The 18,605-nt window shown below is 48.2% G+C and overlaps 1 protein-coding gene across 1 annotated transcript in view; it reads left to right on the forward strand.

The window, feature by feature from the left end:
- The window catches only part of COL27A1 (collagen type XXVII alpha 1 chain), a 242,049-nt gene that overhangs the window by 114,507 nt on the left and 108,937 nt on the right, over nucleotides 1-18,605 (forward strand). Inside the window, exons 8-9 of the mRNA XM_044993151.1 lie at nucleotides 2,325-3,194; nucleotides 15,889-15,933. Coding sequence (XP_044849086.1) covers nucleotides 2,325-3,194; nucleotides 15,889-15,933 — 915 coding nt within the window. The remainder of the gene's footprint in view (nucleotides 1-2,324; nucleotides 3,195-15,888; nucleotides 15,934-18,605) is intronic.

Genomic DNA, 18,605 nt, shown 5'->3' on the forward strand with positions numbered 1-18,605 from the left:
TGTAAGTTAATTATAGTAAAAACAGATTTTTAAATGGACACAATCAAAACAAAATGTTTCCATTAACTGGAACTGAATTCTCCCCTTCCTCCTTTCTGGATCATGGACATTTTTGAGATTTTTGACTTTTTGAGATTTTTGAGATTTTTTGTCCTGATTTGGGAAGGGCCAAAATTTAAAAATCTCAAAAATGTTCGTGGGATGGGGAAACTTTCCTGCCCAGCTCTACCTAGGCTGTTGGCTATACCTTAGGGCACAAGATAGGAAGTTGCCTGATAGGAGCTGTATCTTGTTCGGGTTTCTCTGTAATTGAGACAGCACCTCATTGATTCTAATAGGTGAACTTAAAAGGGGATGGTTGTGTTAACTTATCAGCAGGGTCATGGCTTTGATGGAACCCCACCCCCACCCACTTTGCCCTGCTTCCTTGTGAGTCCAGGCCTGTTCTAACACTGTTACAGAAACGGAGCTGTGGGAAGGGTAACTGAGTGAGGTCTGGTTTCCTTCCTCCTGGTTCCCACCTCTCTCCGCCCTCCTGTCATGTTAAATGAGGCACCACATGTTCCGGAAGTTTAATTATTATCCTCTCTTGATTTTGCCTCCTGGTGCACTTGCTGTTTGTGACAGATTAATTCATCATTTCTAAATACGCAGCAGTGTGTCTGTTAACCAAGACCAGGTGCCCAGCAAACAGTTGGGCCAAATTATGTTGCTAACCAGTTCTGCTCAAAGCAAGATCCTGGCAGATGTGGATGGGCTAGAGAGGAGCTCAGGTACGAGTGTTCCTTCCTGGTCTGGCCGCATTTTACAACAGTAATACCCTGGTCACAAGGCTGATAACTCTGTCTACACTAGCATTCCTGCTGTTGCTTTCGCCGATGGAGCTGTAGTTGTGGGAGATTTAAAAGGGCAATGCAAGCCTGGGGCTTGGTCTCCCTCTAGTGACTGCTTTAAGAGGATTCTGATTTATTATTTGTATTGTGGTAGCGCCTAGTCATGGACCAGGGCTCAGTTGTGCTAGGTACTCTACAGACAGGGCTTACAGTCTGCGACAACAAGCGAATACAGGCGGACAGGGGAGAACAAGGAACGGGTCAGGTGGTGTTTCCAGATAGAGAATCTGATTGGCTGAAAAGTCTGGATTCAGACCTCACTGTTAACCTACGTTGGAGTTAGTGACAAAAGGACTGGAGATGAAGTTTAACACCTGTTCTAATGCAGCGAAACCACTTTGGGTTGAACATCTTACTTGTTTAGGGAGGTTATTTTCTTTTTGAGTTTGGAATTTTTTTGATGTCACGATTTCCCCCACTCCCCTGTCACTGTATGGGGAAGGGGGAGGTACCGGGACTCCATCTCTTTGCACTAGGAAGCTGCAAGAACAATTGCTAGTTTCACCGTCCCTAAGGGGGCAGTTTACTCTGCTGGGCTAGCCCCGAATGAAACTCTTGCCAGTCCCATGTTTAATTCATTAATTTGCCGCAGATGTCCCAGAGGCTGCACTTCCTCTTACCTTCCCTTCTCCCTGCCTCCCAACCGCCTTCCCTGCTGCACCCTCAAGGAGGTTTGCTGCCCCAGTGTTCTTCCATTTAACAGCAGCTGGAAGAGGAAGTTTCAGAGTAAGGCCTGGAAGCTTAGCAACTGCCCTTAATTGAGACATGCCTGAGCATGTGACTGCACTGAGACCACAAGGGGACTTTAAGTGCTTTGAAAGTTGTATCTCAAAGACGTTGGGTTTATGGATTTGTGCCTCGTGTAACTCCGTGGACTTCAGTTAAATCTGCTTGCACCAGAGTTGGTTTCCATCCTCATAACTCTGGCCCCTGGCTCCCCTGCACAAAAACAGGTTTTTAATTTTGGTTTACCCTTTAGTTTGAGGCTGATAGAAGAAGCAGCTACATGTTAAAGTTTTGTCCATGGCCTAGAATTTCACTTGGCCAATGCTCTGGGTGCTTTTAGCAATCTTTTAAAGTTATGCTCATGCATTAAGGAGCTCTGGGTTTTGGCTCCTTAGCTGAGAAGTTCCATTTTGCCCTGAAATTAGGGATAAACTAGCCGATCCGCTTCACCAGATCAAACCAAACAACCCAGCAACACTATAATAAAAAATAAATGGCTCCATGTCACCGTTCCCCAGCCCTACCCAATGCCCATTTTCTCAGGGATGAGGGAAAAAAGGTTGGACCTAAAAGCTAATAAACATGGGTTGTTTCTGGACCAGTATGGCCAACAGCAGGTGTTTTCCAAAGGCCTGGAATGCGAACAGAGGATGCCTTGTCTGGTTAAAATGATTAAAAATGTCCTTTCTTCTTCCTCCCTTTCAGGGCTCAAAATTTACCACTTCAGATTTGGCTGTGAGGCCACCCCTGGTGTGGGAGAATCCCCAAGAGAACCTTAGGCCCAGCCCCAATGGAAGTGCCCTCACTTCAGCCCCTTCTACTAAAAGGCTCTCTGCTGAGGAGGAGGAACGCCTTTCTATTGAAGAGGAAGGCTTCGAGCTTTTAAACTCCACCTACAATAAAATCACAGGACCTGGCAGGCCCGGGGTTGGCAGAAGCGAGTTGGAGGTTGCAGGAAATGCCAGTGATTCCATTACCACGGTTACCTCAGTTCCTCCTGCTGGGCGTCGAGATGTTCAGGTGGCTGATGACAATGTTATCCTTTCGAGAACCTCTGCCAAAGTAAACAGACCAGCTTCCAAGAAAGACCACGTTTCGAAACCCCAGGATGAGAACATCACTACGGAAAAGCTGAAGGGAGACACGGGCTCTCGGACCTGGTTCTCACCCAGCAAACCGATTGATGCCATCATAGACCTAGACAACCCTTCCATCTTCTCCAAAATCTCCGCAGAGGTCAGCCAGACAGTGGGCTCTGCAGGAAACATAGCCAGGGCCCCTTCTTCTGACTCCCGTAGGAAGGCGGAGGCACCTGTGGGTGAAGGAACCCTAGAGAGCCCTTCTAAAGCTTCCCTGAGCCCCGAGGAAGCTGTGAAACCAATCCAGACATCACTGGATACTGAGGTGGTCCCCTCAGATCACAACAGAGGGGTCGTGTATCGCGGGAAGACAGGCAGTGAAGCAAAGAGGAGTGAGGACCATGATCAGGGCGGTGTCTTGTGGACAGCAGCAGACGGGCAACAGGTTCGAGTGAAGCCAGGACCCCGGGGGCCGCAAGGACCACCAGGTTTGCCTGTAAGTGAAGTGAGGTGTGCGGGGTTGTGTTTGAGGGAACAGTTCTGTATACAGTGGGGAATCCTCATTTACCATAACTGAAGCAGTCAGAAGTTACAAGCGACCGTGACTGCAACGGCACATGGATTTGGGGGAAGGCGGGGAGGTGTCTGAAGAAGAGGCTCAGATATTGGAGGGTCTTCTCCATGCCTGACAGCTGGTGAGGTCAGGAGACTTCCACCTCTCTGGCAATCATGCTGAGCTGTCGTTGCTCCCTGCCCCCATCAGTAACTGCAGGAGGCAGCCATTAGTGCCGACCTGAGCACTCGGCAAGAGAACAGGTACCCCTCGTCCTTCCCTCCCTTTCAGCCCTGCCCCCACAACTACGGGCAGTCTACTCTAAAATATTCAACTGTTAACCCTTAAGGTGCTGTCCCCCACCCCCTTTTCTAGCTGAATGAATGTGAAGGGGATGATGCATATACAGTCCTGGGCAGACAGAAGTAAAGTCCGGCTCATCGGGTGGAAGAAAGGCAAATGCTTTCTGAAATGTTGAGGGTTTGCAATGATACTTGCAAGAGCAGCTGCTGCTGCTTCTCTGCTGCCCGGGAAGGCTTGAAAGGCTTGGTGCCTTCTAAAGTATTGGCAAACTTCAGAAAAGTCCCACCTGTTTGTAATTCTCACTTCAACCAAAGCATCATTTGAGGTTTCTAGGAACACAGGCACTTTTGAGCTAAAGCATCCTGAGGGTTAGAAGTTCCCCCCGGTGACTTCCGGCTTCTTGTTTTTGCTAGAGACCCCGGTTGGTGATGGATTGTGTTATGTTCACAGCATAGAGACAGAGAGAGAACTTAGATAAAACTACTCTCTCTGGAAGATTGCAACATAACACAGCTTTATTTCTGAGAATTCAAACCGATAACACACAAGAACCCAAAAACAGAGAGAGAAAGCAGACTGCTCCCTAAGACAGTGAGACACAACTCCCCACACCTTGCTCTAGACTGGCTCTGTCCAGACTGACTCATCATGGCATGCTTTCCTATGGAGGCCCCTTGCCTGCAAGTGGGACTAGGGAATGCTGCCCCCCCCACACCCCTGCAGTCTTAAAGTGATAGTTTGCAATTCCAACACAGTCCTCAATGCACCACAGATTGGTGGGTGCATGTGACCCAGCTCTCTTGTGCCCTTGCACCATGTCCCAGAACAATTGCTGCTCTCTCTCTCTCTCTCTCTCTCTCTCTCTCGCTCTCTCTCTCCATTTCCTCTCTTTCTCCTCCCATTTTTTCTTCTCTTGTTTTTCCATGTTGTTTATTTGTATAGCAATAGCACCTTGAAATCCCACCCGAGGTCCCCAGTGTGCTAGGTGCTGTCCAAATACATGGCGAAAGGCAGTCTCTGCCCCAGAGAGTCTAAAGAGCAGGGCAGGAGGTAAAACAGCAGCACAGAGAGGCAAAATGACTCAGCCAGAGCTACACAGTGGATCAGTGGCCAAACCGGGAATAGAATCCAGGTACCCAGAGGCCCAATCAGGTTCCCTAGTCACTAAACCCTCCTTCCTTCTATGTATGCTCTCCCCAACCTTCTGTATTTTATTTGTCTTCAGCTCTTCCCCTTTTCTTTGTTGCTTTCCTTCCCTCTCCCACCCCCCAAACAACAATACGTGTTGCGGGGGTGGGCAGGGGGCCCATCACTGGCTCTGTGGAGCCAGGCTGAGGTTAGTGCTGCGGGAGCAGAGACAGGAAGCCTGGGTCAGTGAGCAGCTGCCTGAGCCAATAGCCCTGCCCATGCAAGATGCTGCTGCAGGCCTGGGGAGGGAAGGGTGGCGTGAAGGTGGGAGATTTTGAAGAGTCACGGTGCTTAATATGCAGATGTTTGCTGTGGACCTGGCACGATGCTGTTTTCCCGACACCTGCTGTTCATCTCCCTCGCCTGTGCCGCCCAGTGACCCCTTGTTAGACTAACCTCACGGGTGGAGAAAGACTCTGCCATGGCTCCAGGGCTCGCTGCACCTCCATCCCCACTCCGAGTGTACCTCGGGTACCAGGCCTTGGGCCTTTACCTTTCCTGGGGTGGAATCAGTTGATTCTCCCAGTCTTAGACTGGTCCCTTGGCTACATCCCTGTGTGTGTGTCAACTGCGCTACCCCTTGGTAGCGTGTGACCAGAGGTGAATACAGTGACCAGCCGGCCTTCATAAACCAAACGTGTTTAATCTTCACAGTAGCAATGAAAACCTAGGACAAAAGGGATTTTAGTGCAATGACCAGTCTGTGTCTGTCTTGCCTAAAGTCCTGCCACCTGGTGATGATGGACCAGGCCGGCCTGTCTGCTGACACCCCAGTGGGTGTCACCTGTTCCCCTGAACAGGTCCCCTAGATGGTCCCTTTTTTATCCAGCCACAGCTCTTTGTTCTCTCTGTTCCCAGGCTTTTTAGCCTTGCTGTCCAAAACCAGCCTGGTGGACTCAGCGGGTGGTGTAGCCAGTCTCCTCAGAGTCAGTGGCTCTCCCGTTGTCTTGTAACCCCCAAGCGTTTGCTGGGTGTGGGTGGGTGGGTGTCTCTCTCTCTTATCTAGAGCCACTATTTTCACCTTCCACTTTCTGTCCTAACAGCACTCTTCATTTAACCCAGTATCGCATACAGTGACCATCCCAATAACCAGGTGAACATACAGTATTCTTACATTACTACAGCGCAGTGCCACATCCATCCCAGACTGCATTAACGTGATCTTAGCTTGATGGATGGATGGATGTTTGTCCACCACCAATGAAAGCCATCTGGACCATCTCTGCTTAAACAAATTTCCAGGACTAGAATTCTGAGTTATTTGCTTTTCCCTTTAATAATCTGCATGTGTCAAGTTCTCTACTAGCAGCCAGTTTTACGTGGTTGTACGTATGATCAGGCTCTCCAGTCGTTGTCATTAAACGGTCATCCTTTACCCACAGTTCCCACACAGTGGTACAGCAAATACCACAGTGATTTCCCTATAACTGCCGTGGGTGACTTTCTAATGGCAACAACTAACTGTATGTAAATAATCAGCCCTAAGAGAATTCTGTCCCAGTCACAAGATCAATTCCGCTCAATCTCCCATCCTCAGACAAAATGTGTTTTTATCACCAGGGTTTTGGGTCACTTGACATTTAAATTTAGGTCCATTAGGTCCATCCGTCCCCCCCGAGCCACTTTCTTGCTGCTGCTGTTTTTGCCTGCAGGACTACACTAGAGAATAGAACAGATGCCAAGAAGACTCCAAGAGTCACAAAGTCTTTACGACTTTTGACAATCCTGCTGTCTTGCCATCAGGACAGGGAGGATCACATGAGCAGAGCATGCAACAAAATGTCAGCTCCATGTACGCGGTGGACATGGCCTAGCCTGGGAGAAGCCAAAGTGATTAAAGCTAGTAGAAGAAAGCTGTACATTTCCTGCCAATTATTTCAGGAGGGGAAAAATTGGTGTTTAATATGTGGGGGTTTTTTTTGGTAGAACTGTTCTTTTATGGGTAAACAAAACTGAAAAATAACTCCCTCCCCTTTATTTTCCACTGGAAAAAGGAGAGAATGGGAAAGCCCCCAAATGTTTTGTTTTAATTGAAAAGACGGGGGGAAAATCGACTGCTGAAAAGACGTTTCAACCAAAATATTTCAACCAGCTCTAAATGTCCCTTGTAGGTCACACTCCTTATTCTAGAGCCCTCTGCATACAGGCCTGCTCTGGTGTGTTTCATCCACTTGTCTGAAGTGGGAGTCGAGTTGTGGGTAAGTGATTTTAGCCCTACTCCCCATAGTACAGCGCATGTGTGTGACCAGTTAATTTTGTCTTAACATCTGCCGTGAGGAAGATCCTGAATGGAAAAACGTAGCCTGGCTTTTAACTGTGATCCAGGGACTTGGAGTTGCTTCAAGTAATTTCAAGTGTTTCCTTTTGTAAATCAGAGGCCTCGCAATTGGCCTGTGTCGTTCCCATTTCTCACTGGGGTTCTGAGCCGCCCAGCCCATCTAGGTGGTTTTACGCGCACAAGCCTCACCGAAAGGTTGTGAAAATGCCCCGGGGCTCATGGTGACTAAAGCAAAGAAGTGATGGATTTTTCAAGTGTTTAACTATGTCCCAGAAGGCTTTACATCTGGGAAATATTTTTCTCCCAAGCTGGTTTTAGGTCTGTGCCATTGCCTAGCTCCCCACATAATGCACAGGCCCCTGTGAACGTGGCAATAAATTCTACTGCTCCAAATATGTGTCTCTACTGGACCAGGTTTCTTGATTCTTGCTGTAAGTTCTGGCCTTACCCAGTGGGCTCTGCTCTGCTTAGCCTGGCTCAGTGCTTCAGACTTTCCTGCCTGGCTTTATCAACTGCACAGCTGTGCCTGGTGCTTTGCAGAAAGGCCACAGACAGGGTGCCTGGCCTGAGGGCTTCACAGTCTGCAATAGATGTGACGTGATGTGATGTGATGTGAGGAGAGGGCAAGAGGGAGGGAGGGTGACAGGCATGTGATGGAAGCTCAAGCGGGGCAGGGTGTTATCGGCTAGAAAGGTGTTGGGTCAGGGCTCGTCAGTGCAGAGGAGTTGGAGGGTTTCGGCTGCTGGAAGGAGACCAGCCTCCTATCGCTTGGCATTGGGTGCTTGTCTCTCGAGCCAGGGACTGGAGAGAGGAGCTGGACCATTGGTGTCTCCAGCGGAGTCGTCTGTCCCAGTGTCCTGTGCTGGCTCTTGCTGCTTGTAGAATTAGCAGAGAACCAGCAGAGGGATTGGGTTAAAGTCCCGCAGACCCCATCGATAGCACAATGGAGGAAAACGGGTGCTCATCGGTTCTGAAAGTGGGGAGGGGGCGGGAGGCACAACAGGCATGAGAGCTGATTGGGTTGAATTCGGACTTGCAGGCTGTGCTGCCTCAGGAAGCAAGGCTGAGCGCGGGCGGCTAGGGAGGAGACAGCGCTGCCTGGGAGCGGAGCAGCGCCACCAAGGACGAGTCACGGCTGCACCGAGTCCACAAAGAAAGCCCAAGGCGGCGTCTGCACTTGGAGCGAGGGGTGCGATTTCCAGCTCACGCACCCGGGGGAGCTCTCACGGAGCTAGCGCGCTGCAAACGGGAGTGTAGCCAGGGTAGCGCAGGCAGTGGTGAGTGGTGTCTGAACTAGCTGAGTACACCCCCACGGGCTTCAGGCAGGTTTTCACTTACCCTCACCACTGCCTGTGCTACTGCCCCGACGTTACTATCTGTAGCACGCTAGCTTGATGAGAGCTTGACGTGAACTGGGAATCACACCCCCAACATCAAGGACCTACCCCATAGGAACAGGGCCCAAAGAGGTGGATGGATATGGCAACATAGAAGGGATCCGCCAATGAAGGGAGAGGGCAGTGCCTTGAGAAAGGAGTCCTGATGAGAAGCTCTGTGGCTTCCCCTGTATTTAATGTCGAGCGGGGTGACATTCAGACCTGCCTGGCTTGTCACAGGCAGTTCAGCAAGGCAGAGGGCGATGGGCTCCCCTGAGTCGGCGGTGAATGAGAAATGAATCCAGATCCCATTCGTGTGTGATGCCAAAGGCTGGGTGGTGGATTGGTTCCAGGCAAGGGAAGCACAGAATAGCACTGATATTAAATGGGGGAAGGGGTGGGGGGGCTTTCACATGGAATTACGGTGGCTGATTTCCATTTTTAAACAGTGCAAACATTACAGACACAAGAAACCCAGAGTTAAGGCTCTTAAGCTTATATTAATCGCATCCTCTCCTAAAATTTTATACTGGTTCCCATTACCACATATCTTAGCACCTTCCACATTAAGTCTACAGCAACAGCTAAGTCCCTGGTGGGCTTCATGCAGTCTCCGCCACTTCACCATTTGGGGGAGTGGGGGTGTCAAAATCTGCTTGGGACAGGCTGCTTCTTAAAGTCCCTAAAATTAAGGTCTGGGTGTTGGGCCCAAACGTTGCACAACTACTGAGCAACAAAGTTAGGGGCCTCCTTTCTGTGCCTCTGTTCCTGCTCCCACCCTTAGTCTCTGCCCCCCAAAAGCTTATTCAACAGACAATCTCTTCTTTTGTGTTTGTACAGCACCCAGCACAGTGGGGGTCCAGTCTTTTCTGAGGGCTCTAGGTGCCACTGTAATAGAAATAAGGAGGGAAACTGAGGCAGAATGATATGGCCAAAGCCCCAGGGTGAGTCAGGAATTAGAACCCAGGAGTCATGATTGGGCTGCAATAATGAGACTTCCGCTCCCTCTTGCGAGCTCAGTAAAATGTCCCATTGCTGCAGGGCTGTGGAAAAGTGATAGCCAGGGCAACATGGCAATACAGATAAACAACCTGTGTTGAATGGAAGCCTGGTTTGCTCCCTGTCTTATATGTTCAGTTTGTCTTTGTTTCCAGAGTGCCCTGGTTGTCCCTTCTCCTCCTTCCTGGCCTTCACAAACTCTCAGATTTCTATTTATTTGCATGCACAAGTCTCTCTGGTTCGAGATTTGTATATTTCTGATCTCTTGAAAATGGCCCCGTCAGGCTTTTTCTGTCATTTGGAAAAGCCAAGAGATCGCTTTAACAGCCAGAAGAGTATTGATCCCATTTAGCTCTGCACAAGGTCTGACACTTGGCTTCTGACCTCATGAGTCACTGCTGGACAGAGAGCTGGGGAAAGCGAGGCTGTGCTTGCAGCGTAGATGTACATCTGCTCTGCCCTGGCAATAAAGCACAGGCAGATGGAGATAGCATGAGGTTTGTGGTCAACAGCCATGTTGGTGCAGGAGCCAAGGGGATGCAGCTCTTAACCCGGGCAAGGTTAATGCAGCGGTGCTTATGCTTAATGCTGGGAAAGGGCACTCCTGGCATATTCTATTGCAGACGCTCTGTCTGTGCAAAGAAAAAGCAATTGATCTTCCTTTGGGCTGCTAATGTGTTAATACTCCTTAAGCAAGGATGCTTTCCGGCGCAGCCTGCGTGTCTCTGCTTTGCTGCAGTTCCTCAGCAGAAGCTTTATGCCTTTGCAAACTGTTTTGAGTAGCTGCCCACATAATGAATCATAGATGGAGCTTTCCTTAATAACCTTGCACAGACGGCTCTTTGCTAACCAGGTCAGCCTGTGCCTAGTCTTTGCAGAGAGGGGCAGCAAAGTAAGCTGCAGTGGACTAAGTACAGGCTTGAGATTGGGTGATCCAGGTTCTATTCCCAACTCTTCTCCTGATTTCCTATGTGACCTTGGCCAATTCATTTCTCTCCCCTACGTGTCTGTCTGTCCATTTGCAACATGGGAGTGATGATACCCATTCAGCGTTTTGTAAAGAGATCTGGGGTCTAGAGGTAAAAAACACTATGTTAAGAGCAAAGGATCTTATTTATTTTAAAAACTCTTGATGCTTATGATCTCTGCTTCTCATCCTTCCAAAGATTTAACCACATTAGACGCTTCTGTGCTGGGGTTTTGACTGCCAATGTTTTACATGGGGCAGCTTCAAGGTAGTTTGTAAGTATTGTCAGGCTTTTTTATGCATTTTTGTTTGTTTGTTTATTAATCAAATTTAGCACTGATCATTTGAAGGAACTGGCATGTTTTGTATTCCAGGATTTCCCCTGAATTCTGATAGAAACCCATTGTGATTCCATAGGGGAAGCAAATGCAGAAGCATAACTCTGGTTTTCTCTAAGGAGTTATCCGTTGTTTCATGACACGTGCAGTTACAAATGTCAGGTCGCTCTGGAAGATGAAGGATTACGCTCCAGAATGACACCGAGTATGATTTACAGAGAAAAATACGAACTGTCTTCTTTAAGAGACCCCATGGATCAATTTTCATCTTCTGCTCTGAAATGCTATAGCAATTGAGTCCATTGTTCTTGGTGCTGTGAACGTGTTTTGTCTTGCTTTAAATGGTATCAATGTAAGAGAAATTTGGCTTGTAAGGAGAGAGAAATATATACTGTGAAATTGTAGCTGATGCCATGATGACTTGTTGCATTCAGTAACAACTCCCAAATCTTCACCTCTTTCTGTCCATCATATATCAGGATTATTATATATTTGTCCATAATATTTCCCTCCTGAGATGGCATTTATTTTGTGAATTTATGGTGGCTATTCATTAATGTGAGCTAGGAGAATATAATCTAATCAGATCACTGTCCATCAAAATACAGAAAGATAGAGTATCCCAAACATGAACGCAGCGTAGTTTATAATATGTACCCATGGCCAAGACCATGGAAGAGGGATATTTTTCTCTTTGAAAATACCAGTCCATTTATGAGACTCAGGTACAGATTAATTTTAATATTAGTCATTATTTGTACTACAGTTACGAGTAAAGGCTCCATCTGAGATTGGAGACCCATTGTGCAGTGACTGAGCTAAAAGCAACATGGTGTGAGTGTCCCTGTCCTGAATTGCTTACAGTCTAAGTAGACTAGACAGACAAAGGGCAGAAGGAAGGATTATAATCTGAAATGACACACAGATCATAAGTGATTTGCCCAAGGTCACACAGGAAGGCAGTGGCAGAGTCTGGATTTGAACCCAGTCCTCCTGAGACCTAGTCCAGTGCCTTAACCACAAAATCAAGCTTCCTCCCCAATTTTGGTTGAATGGTTTGCCCTGCTTGAGAGAGAGTCTTGCGCCTCCATGTAGGTCTCCCCAGTGGGAATGCAAAGAGGTTATAGGGAGATGTTGAGGCCTTGAAGGGGCTATCCTCTAACTCATAACATCCGTGGACTAACAGTTCAGGGATGAGACAGTCCGGAGATGTCATCTGAGAGAAGATGGAGAAGAGGGAGGGGTGAATGGGAAGAGTGATCCTTCGGGGGGGAGTGGCGGGCGATTATAAATAATAAAAAGCAGGCAGAGGGGAGAAAAGAAGAGCAGGTGTTAAAGAGAATTTAGAGAAACAGAGAGCGCGAGATGGCGGTTCAGGATGGAATGTGAGTATAACCAGCTGAACTGGTGGGTTTCTTTTAGCAAGGGGTGAGGTGAGAGCAGAACTGAGTAGGGCCCAGAAGATAAAGGATGAGGAAAACCAGGGAAGGGACTCGAGCAGGGTACCGATGCAGTTGGGGCAGCACAAGGAGGCTTTGATAGTCTTCAGCAGTACAGTGTTCCCTGTAAACGTCCTTTGGGGATGCAGAGGGACTGGTCTCGTACGAGAGAGGAGAGGTTGGTAACCGCACTAGAATGCCCGATTCCCAGCCGGTCCCTCCAGCAGCTCAGCTGTGCGAGCATCCCAAGCCAGTAGGAACCTAGAATTTAATTTCCCAGCTTTTACTGTGGAGACTCAACATCTCTGCAAATCAGACCACTTATTAATATGCACAAGTTGGTAGGGGCCCAGATTTTGAGACCACTGGGTCTAGCTTCCAGATACCACGGTTGCGGGCACGGTATAAATACTTAGAGACATTTGTGCCCACAGCTCTTAAATATTCTGGGTGTCTGTGTGGAGAGCGAAATCATGGACGATCGCTGCACACGCCGCCCATTAAACAGGTGGGTCGCTAGCGCAAATAATCAGCAGGACTAATTCATGTCCATGGCTTGTCTCTGCTAGCTCTGTTCAGGGCCACCCAGAGGATTCAGGGGGCTTGGGGCAAAGCAATTTCAGGGGCCCCTTCCATAAAAAAAAAGTTGCAATACTATAGAATACGATATTCTCGTGGGGGGCCCCCGCAAATTGTCTCACTTGCCCCCTCCCCCCCCGGGCGGCCCTGGGAAAAAGAAACATTTAAAAACCTTCCACATCTCGGCACAAACCCAGTTTTGAGAGAACTTCTTTTCAAGTCACCTTTACAAGGTATCACTGGTTCTCAGCATCAGCTAGTGCTAAAAGGCACTCCCGCTCATTAAAAGGGTTGGACAAATATTTTCCGTCAAAACTTTTTTTGGATTGAAAACTAGGGGTTTTTTAAAAAGCAGAAAAAATAACGGACAAGGTCTGCCTTCCTTCAAAATTTGTTGTGTTTTTTTTTAATTGAAAAGCTGAAATTAGTCTGCCAAAACCTGAACATGGTTTGGGGTTTCAGAAGTGTGTGGCCGCTCCTGGACGCGGTGTGCTTAGGCTCCGGGGGATGGGGGAAGGCGGGGGGAGCCTCCGTCATTCTTGTGGGGGCTCCTGCGGGACTCGGGGCCTGGGGCAAATTGCCCCACTTGCCCCCCCTCCCCCTTTGGGCAGCCCTGTCTCTGTTGTGGTTTTATACCCAGGAGCTGCTTTATATTTTACCCACAACAGCATCCATTGGCATTACACGCATCCTGAAAGTCAGCCAGAACTTTCCAATAGCACTTTGAAACGTCAAGCATTTTACAGAGAATCATATTCTAGGATGAACTCCCCTGAGGTGGCTGTCTTTCAGGAGAAATGTGCGCGGGGCCGGAACGTCTGTGGCTGGGCATCCACAAAGCATGAAGCCATGTGGAATTCATACCTGTTGGCCAATGTTGTTCCCGTACAACGTTCTGGATAATGGCCTCGTATTCAGAACGATATTTGAGTTATTTCTGTGCCAAGGCAGCTACCCTCAAATATAACTGTGAAATATGGACAGAGCAGTTTGATGCGTAATTTTCATTGCTGTTGGTGGTCCAGGGAAGGATATTGTTAATTGATACAGACTTTCGCTCTTTGTTTCCTCTTCTACTCAGCGTGAAAGGAGACTGGTTGGTTGGTGGGTTTTTTTGCTTGGCTGACAGAAGTCCCTATGAACAGGGCCGGTGCAACCCATTAGGCGACCCAGGCGGTCGCCTAGGGCGCTAACATTTGCGGGGCGGCGACCGCGGCACCGGGACCTTCCGCCGTCTCTGTCAGAGGCAGCATTTTGGAGGCGGGACCTTCCACCGCTTAGGGCGGCAAAAAAGCTAGTAGCGCTCCTGCTTATGAATGCCACCCCCTCAAGCTAAACTCTTGGGTGAACGGAGTCTGGCGGGGAGGGTGTCTCCGTTCAGTGCTTAGTAGAACATGACTTGCATTACAGAGCCACCAGTCACATGTTGGCTTGGCTTGCAGGTAAAAATACCCAGGCCCAGAACGAATGTGTTGAATTGCAATTTTCCCTCAGGACTCAAGGTGTTTGCTTCCTGCTGCAATTGAAATCGCCAGTGTTGTTGATGCAGGTGGTATATTTTGGGATCAGGGACATAGCTCTAATGACTTTAATAGAGCTGCGCTGATTTACAGTAGCTAAAGAGCTGAATTTTTATTAGGCTAGAGCAGAGGTTCTCAACCAGGGGTACACGTAGCCCCAGGGGTACATAGAGGTATTCCAGGAGTACAACTTCTCATCTAAATCTTTGCCTAGTTCTACAGCAGGCTATGTAATGAAGTCAGTTCATACTAAAACGTCACACAATGAGTTGTTTATATAGCTCTATATACTATACATTGAAATGTAAGTACAATATTTATATTCCAATTGATTTATTTTATAATGATATGGTAAAAATAAGAAAGTCAGCGGCTTTTCAGTAACTGTGTGGCTGTGACAACTTTGTATTTGTATGTCTGATTTTATAAGCAAGCAGGTTTTTAAGTGAGGTGAAACTTGGGGTACACAAGACAAATCAGACTCCTGAAAGGGGGGCCGTAGTTTGGAAGGGCTGAGAGCCACTGGACTAGAGAACTGGATGCAGTTTTTTTTCCTTACAAAACAACTGAAAACACAAATATTCCACCCCAACCACCGCCGCTGCTATTTGTACTTCATCCTGTTCCTGAGCAAAAAGCTTTACACACTAAAAATGGGGACTGTCAAATAGAAGGATTGGATCGCATTTTCCAAGGCTGCGAAGGACCATTTTTAAAAGTGACGTAGGCAGTCAAGACACAAAGTCTCATTGATCATCAGTGGGATTTATGCTGCTGAAACTGTTTCCCGGTCCTATGTGTGTGTGTCCAGCTCTATCTCACCCCTGTATAGCCAGTAACCCAGTGCTTATGGCACTCCGCTAGGATGCAGGAGACCCCTGTTCAAGTCTTACCTGATTTGGATGAGGGTCTCCCTTGTGTTTTGACTAGATTTTCCATCTTGCACCAAACCTTCCCTACAAAACTGACCCTTCCATTGGAACAGGAGTTTGTAGTGGGAATCAGCATTTTCATGCAAAAACGGGACTCCAGCTAGGTCTACATTTAAAACCCCGCAGTGTCTCAGTGTGGACACTCACTACTGGTTCTCGCATTGCTGCAGTAAATAGACCTCCCCAAGAGGTGGTAGCTATTTTCTTCCATCCACCCAGTGCTTTCTATACAGGGGATTTAAGTTGGCTTAACTACTTCACTCATAGGTGTGGATTTTTCATGCCCCTGAGCGATGTAGCTGGGTTGAGCTTCTTGAAGTGGCCTTAATTCATCTTATTTTAACTAAGAAAAACTGAGTTAACGCCACTTTAATTTTGAATGAGAGTGCCCATATGGGTTTAATCCAGTTTAACTAATTCACTTTAAATTCCCACCTTTCCTTAATCCATATTAATTTTCCTGAGTGCCCCATGTAGACAGGCCCTGTGACAGTCATGCTATCGGTTTCCACCCAGCCAGCAACAAGCTCAGCCTTCCAGTTGAGTTCTCTGCCTTCCAGTCTGTGTTTGCAGTACCTCTGCTTAGAAATAACTGGCCTGTGACCACCTTGGGAGATCTTCACACGTCAAGGTTGTCCCGTGCCAGCATCTGAAATCTTTGTAGGTGGAGCAGGGCAAACAAACAGTGGAGTGACACAGCTCTTATTTACCTTTTCAGGGTTGCCGAGGGAGACGCGGACCTCTGGGACCCAAAGGAGACAAAGTGAGTAAATTGGAAGACTCTTGAAGTTCATTAGATGTGGTTTAGGTCCAGGGGTGAACGCAGCAGACATATCTTCTGATTAGAAACTGCCTGGTTAGCTTCTGAGATTCCTGCTCACCAAGCCTGGTGGTCCAATACTTATACCATAATAATTCAGTTTTTGTTTGGGCTGTTTTAGAGCCAAATGCATGCTTGTGTCTTGAGACAGCCTTTCTGTACAAGCACAGTAGAGGGGTTTGAGTTACTAATATTATTCTGAACTACCACTAGGTACCTTACAAAGTATCATTACACCCATTTCACAGATGGGGAAGACTGATGCACAGAGCAGTAAAGTGACTTACCCAATACCATCCAGGATCAGACTTGAGAATAGAACCGAGGTCTCCCAAGTCAGTGCGCTCTCTAGTAGACCACCCTGCCTTCTCTGTGAGCAAAGACTCTGTATACCTTAGGAATAGACTTGTCGACAAAGAGAGACCCTGGATGTTATAGTGTGGAGGGGAGGGGAGCGGGCATCGCGCCGGTGCTGCTTCACGTTGTCTATTAGGATTGAGACTTTAGCTCCTCAGGGTACATCTACACAGCAAAAAAACCCCACAGCAGTGAGTGTCAGAGCTCAGGTCCACTAACTCAGGATTGCAGGGCTTGTGCTGAGGGGCTAAAAATAGCAGTGTAGACTTTCTGGCTCTGGCTGGAGCCTGGGCTCTGACACGCTTCCCTCTCGCTGGTCTCAGAGCCCAGGCTCCAGCCCGAGCCCAAATAGCTACCTGTCTGGTTTGGGCCTGTAACACAAGCCACGTGACCCTGAGTCAGCTGATCCAGGCTCTGACACTTGCTGCTGCCAGGGTGGTGGTGTTTTTGCTGTGTAGACGTACCCTTAACTCTCCAGGACAGCAGTGCACTACGGAGACCTATTCCAAAGGCTGTGTCCCTGCACAATGCCTCTTTTCCCAGCTTTAGAAACCCAAACTGCAGCCCGTGGCATGGTTAAATCCCAGTCCTCCCAGCTGTCCTGTGTGTGCGCAGGGTGACTTTAAATCACCCCACACTCCCTCTTGAACAAGGAAGGAAGACACCAGGGCAGTGCTTGAAACTGCAGCCAGCAGGCCCACCTAGAGATGCTGGGTTCTCAGATGTGGCTTAAAACCTTGGCCACAGAGACCAGGGTGATTTTGCTACTTCGAGTATAAAGGCCCTTCTCAACATAGTATTATCCAGCATTGTTTATCTGTCTAAATGTGGTGTACCCCGATAGATGGTACGACGTGTGCAGGTCGATGAAGTGATTATTCTCCTCTATTCGGCACCAGTGAAGCCACATCTGGAGTATTACATCCAGTTTTCAGTCATTTCCCACCCCCCCCAAAGAAAGGATGTGGACAAATTGGAGAGAGTCCAGCAGAGAGCAATGAAAATTATTAGGGGGCTGGGGCACATGACTTATGAGGAGAGGCTGAGGGAACTGGGATTATTTAGTCTGCAGAGGAGAAGAGTGAGGGGGGATTTGATAGCTGTTTTCAACTACCTGAAGGGGGGGTTCCAAAGAGGATGGAGCTCAGCTGTTCTCAGTGGTGGCAGATGAGAGAACAAGAAGTAATGGTCTCCAGTTGCAGTGGGGAAGGTCTAGGTTGGATATTAGGAAACACTGTTTCACTAGGAGGGTGGTGAAGCACTGGAATGGGTTACCTAGGGAGGTGGTGGAATCTCCATCCTTAGAGGTTTTTAAGGTCAGGCTTGACAAAGCCCTGGCTGGGATGATTTAGTTGGGGATTGGTCCTGCTTTGAGCAGGGGGTTGGACTAGATCATAGAATCATAGAATATCACAGTTGGAAGGGACCTCAGGAGATCATCTAGTCCAACCCCCTGCTCAAAGCAGGAGCAGTTCCCAACTAAATCATCCCAGCCAGGGCTTTGTCAAACCTGACCTTAAAAACCTCTAAGGAAGGAGATTCCACCACCTACCTAGGTAACCCATTCCAGTGCTTCACCACCCTGCTAGTGAAAAAGTTTTTCCTAATGTCCAACCTAAACCTCCCCCACTGCAACTTGAGACCATTACTCCTTGTTCTGACATCAGGTACCACTGACAACAGTCTAGATCCATCCTCTTTGGAACCCCCTTTCAGGTAGTTGAAAGCAGCTATCAAATCCCTCCTCATTCTTCTCTTCTGCAGGCTAAACAATCCCAGGTCTCTCAGCCTCTCCTCATAAGTCATGTGCTCCAGCCCCCTAATCATTTTTGTTGCCCTCTGCTGGACTCTTTCCAATTTTTCCACCTCCTTCTTGTAGTGTGGAGCCCAAAACTGGACACAGTACTCCAGATGAGGCCTCACCAATGTCGAATAGAGGGGAATGATCATGTCCCTTGATCTGCTGGCAATGCCCCTACTTACACAGCCCAAAATGCCGTTAGCCTTCTTGGCAACAAGGGCACACTGTTGACTCGTATCCAGCTTCTTGTCCACTGTAACCCCTAGGTCCTTTTCTGCAGAACTGCTGCCTAGCCGCTTGGTCCCTAGTCTGTAAGAGTGAAAGGGATTCTTCTGTCCTAAGTGCAGGACTCTGCACTTGTCCTTGTTGAACCTCATCAGGTTTCCCCCAGTTAGGGGTTGGACTAGATGATCTCCTGAGGTCCCTTCCAACCCTGAGATTCTATGATTCTTTTGGC

Source organism: Mauremys mutica, chromosome 18 (genome assembly GCF_020497125.1).
Source record: "Mauremys mutica isolate MM-2020 ecotype Southern chromosome 18, ASM2049712v1, whole genome shotgun sequence".
NCBI lineage: Eukaryota > Metazoa > Chordata > Testudines > Geoemydidae > Mauremys > Mauremys mutica.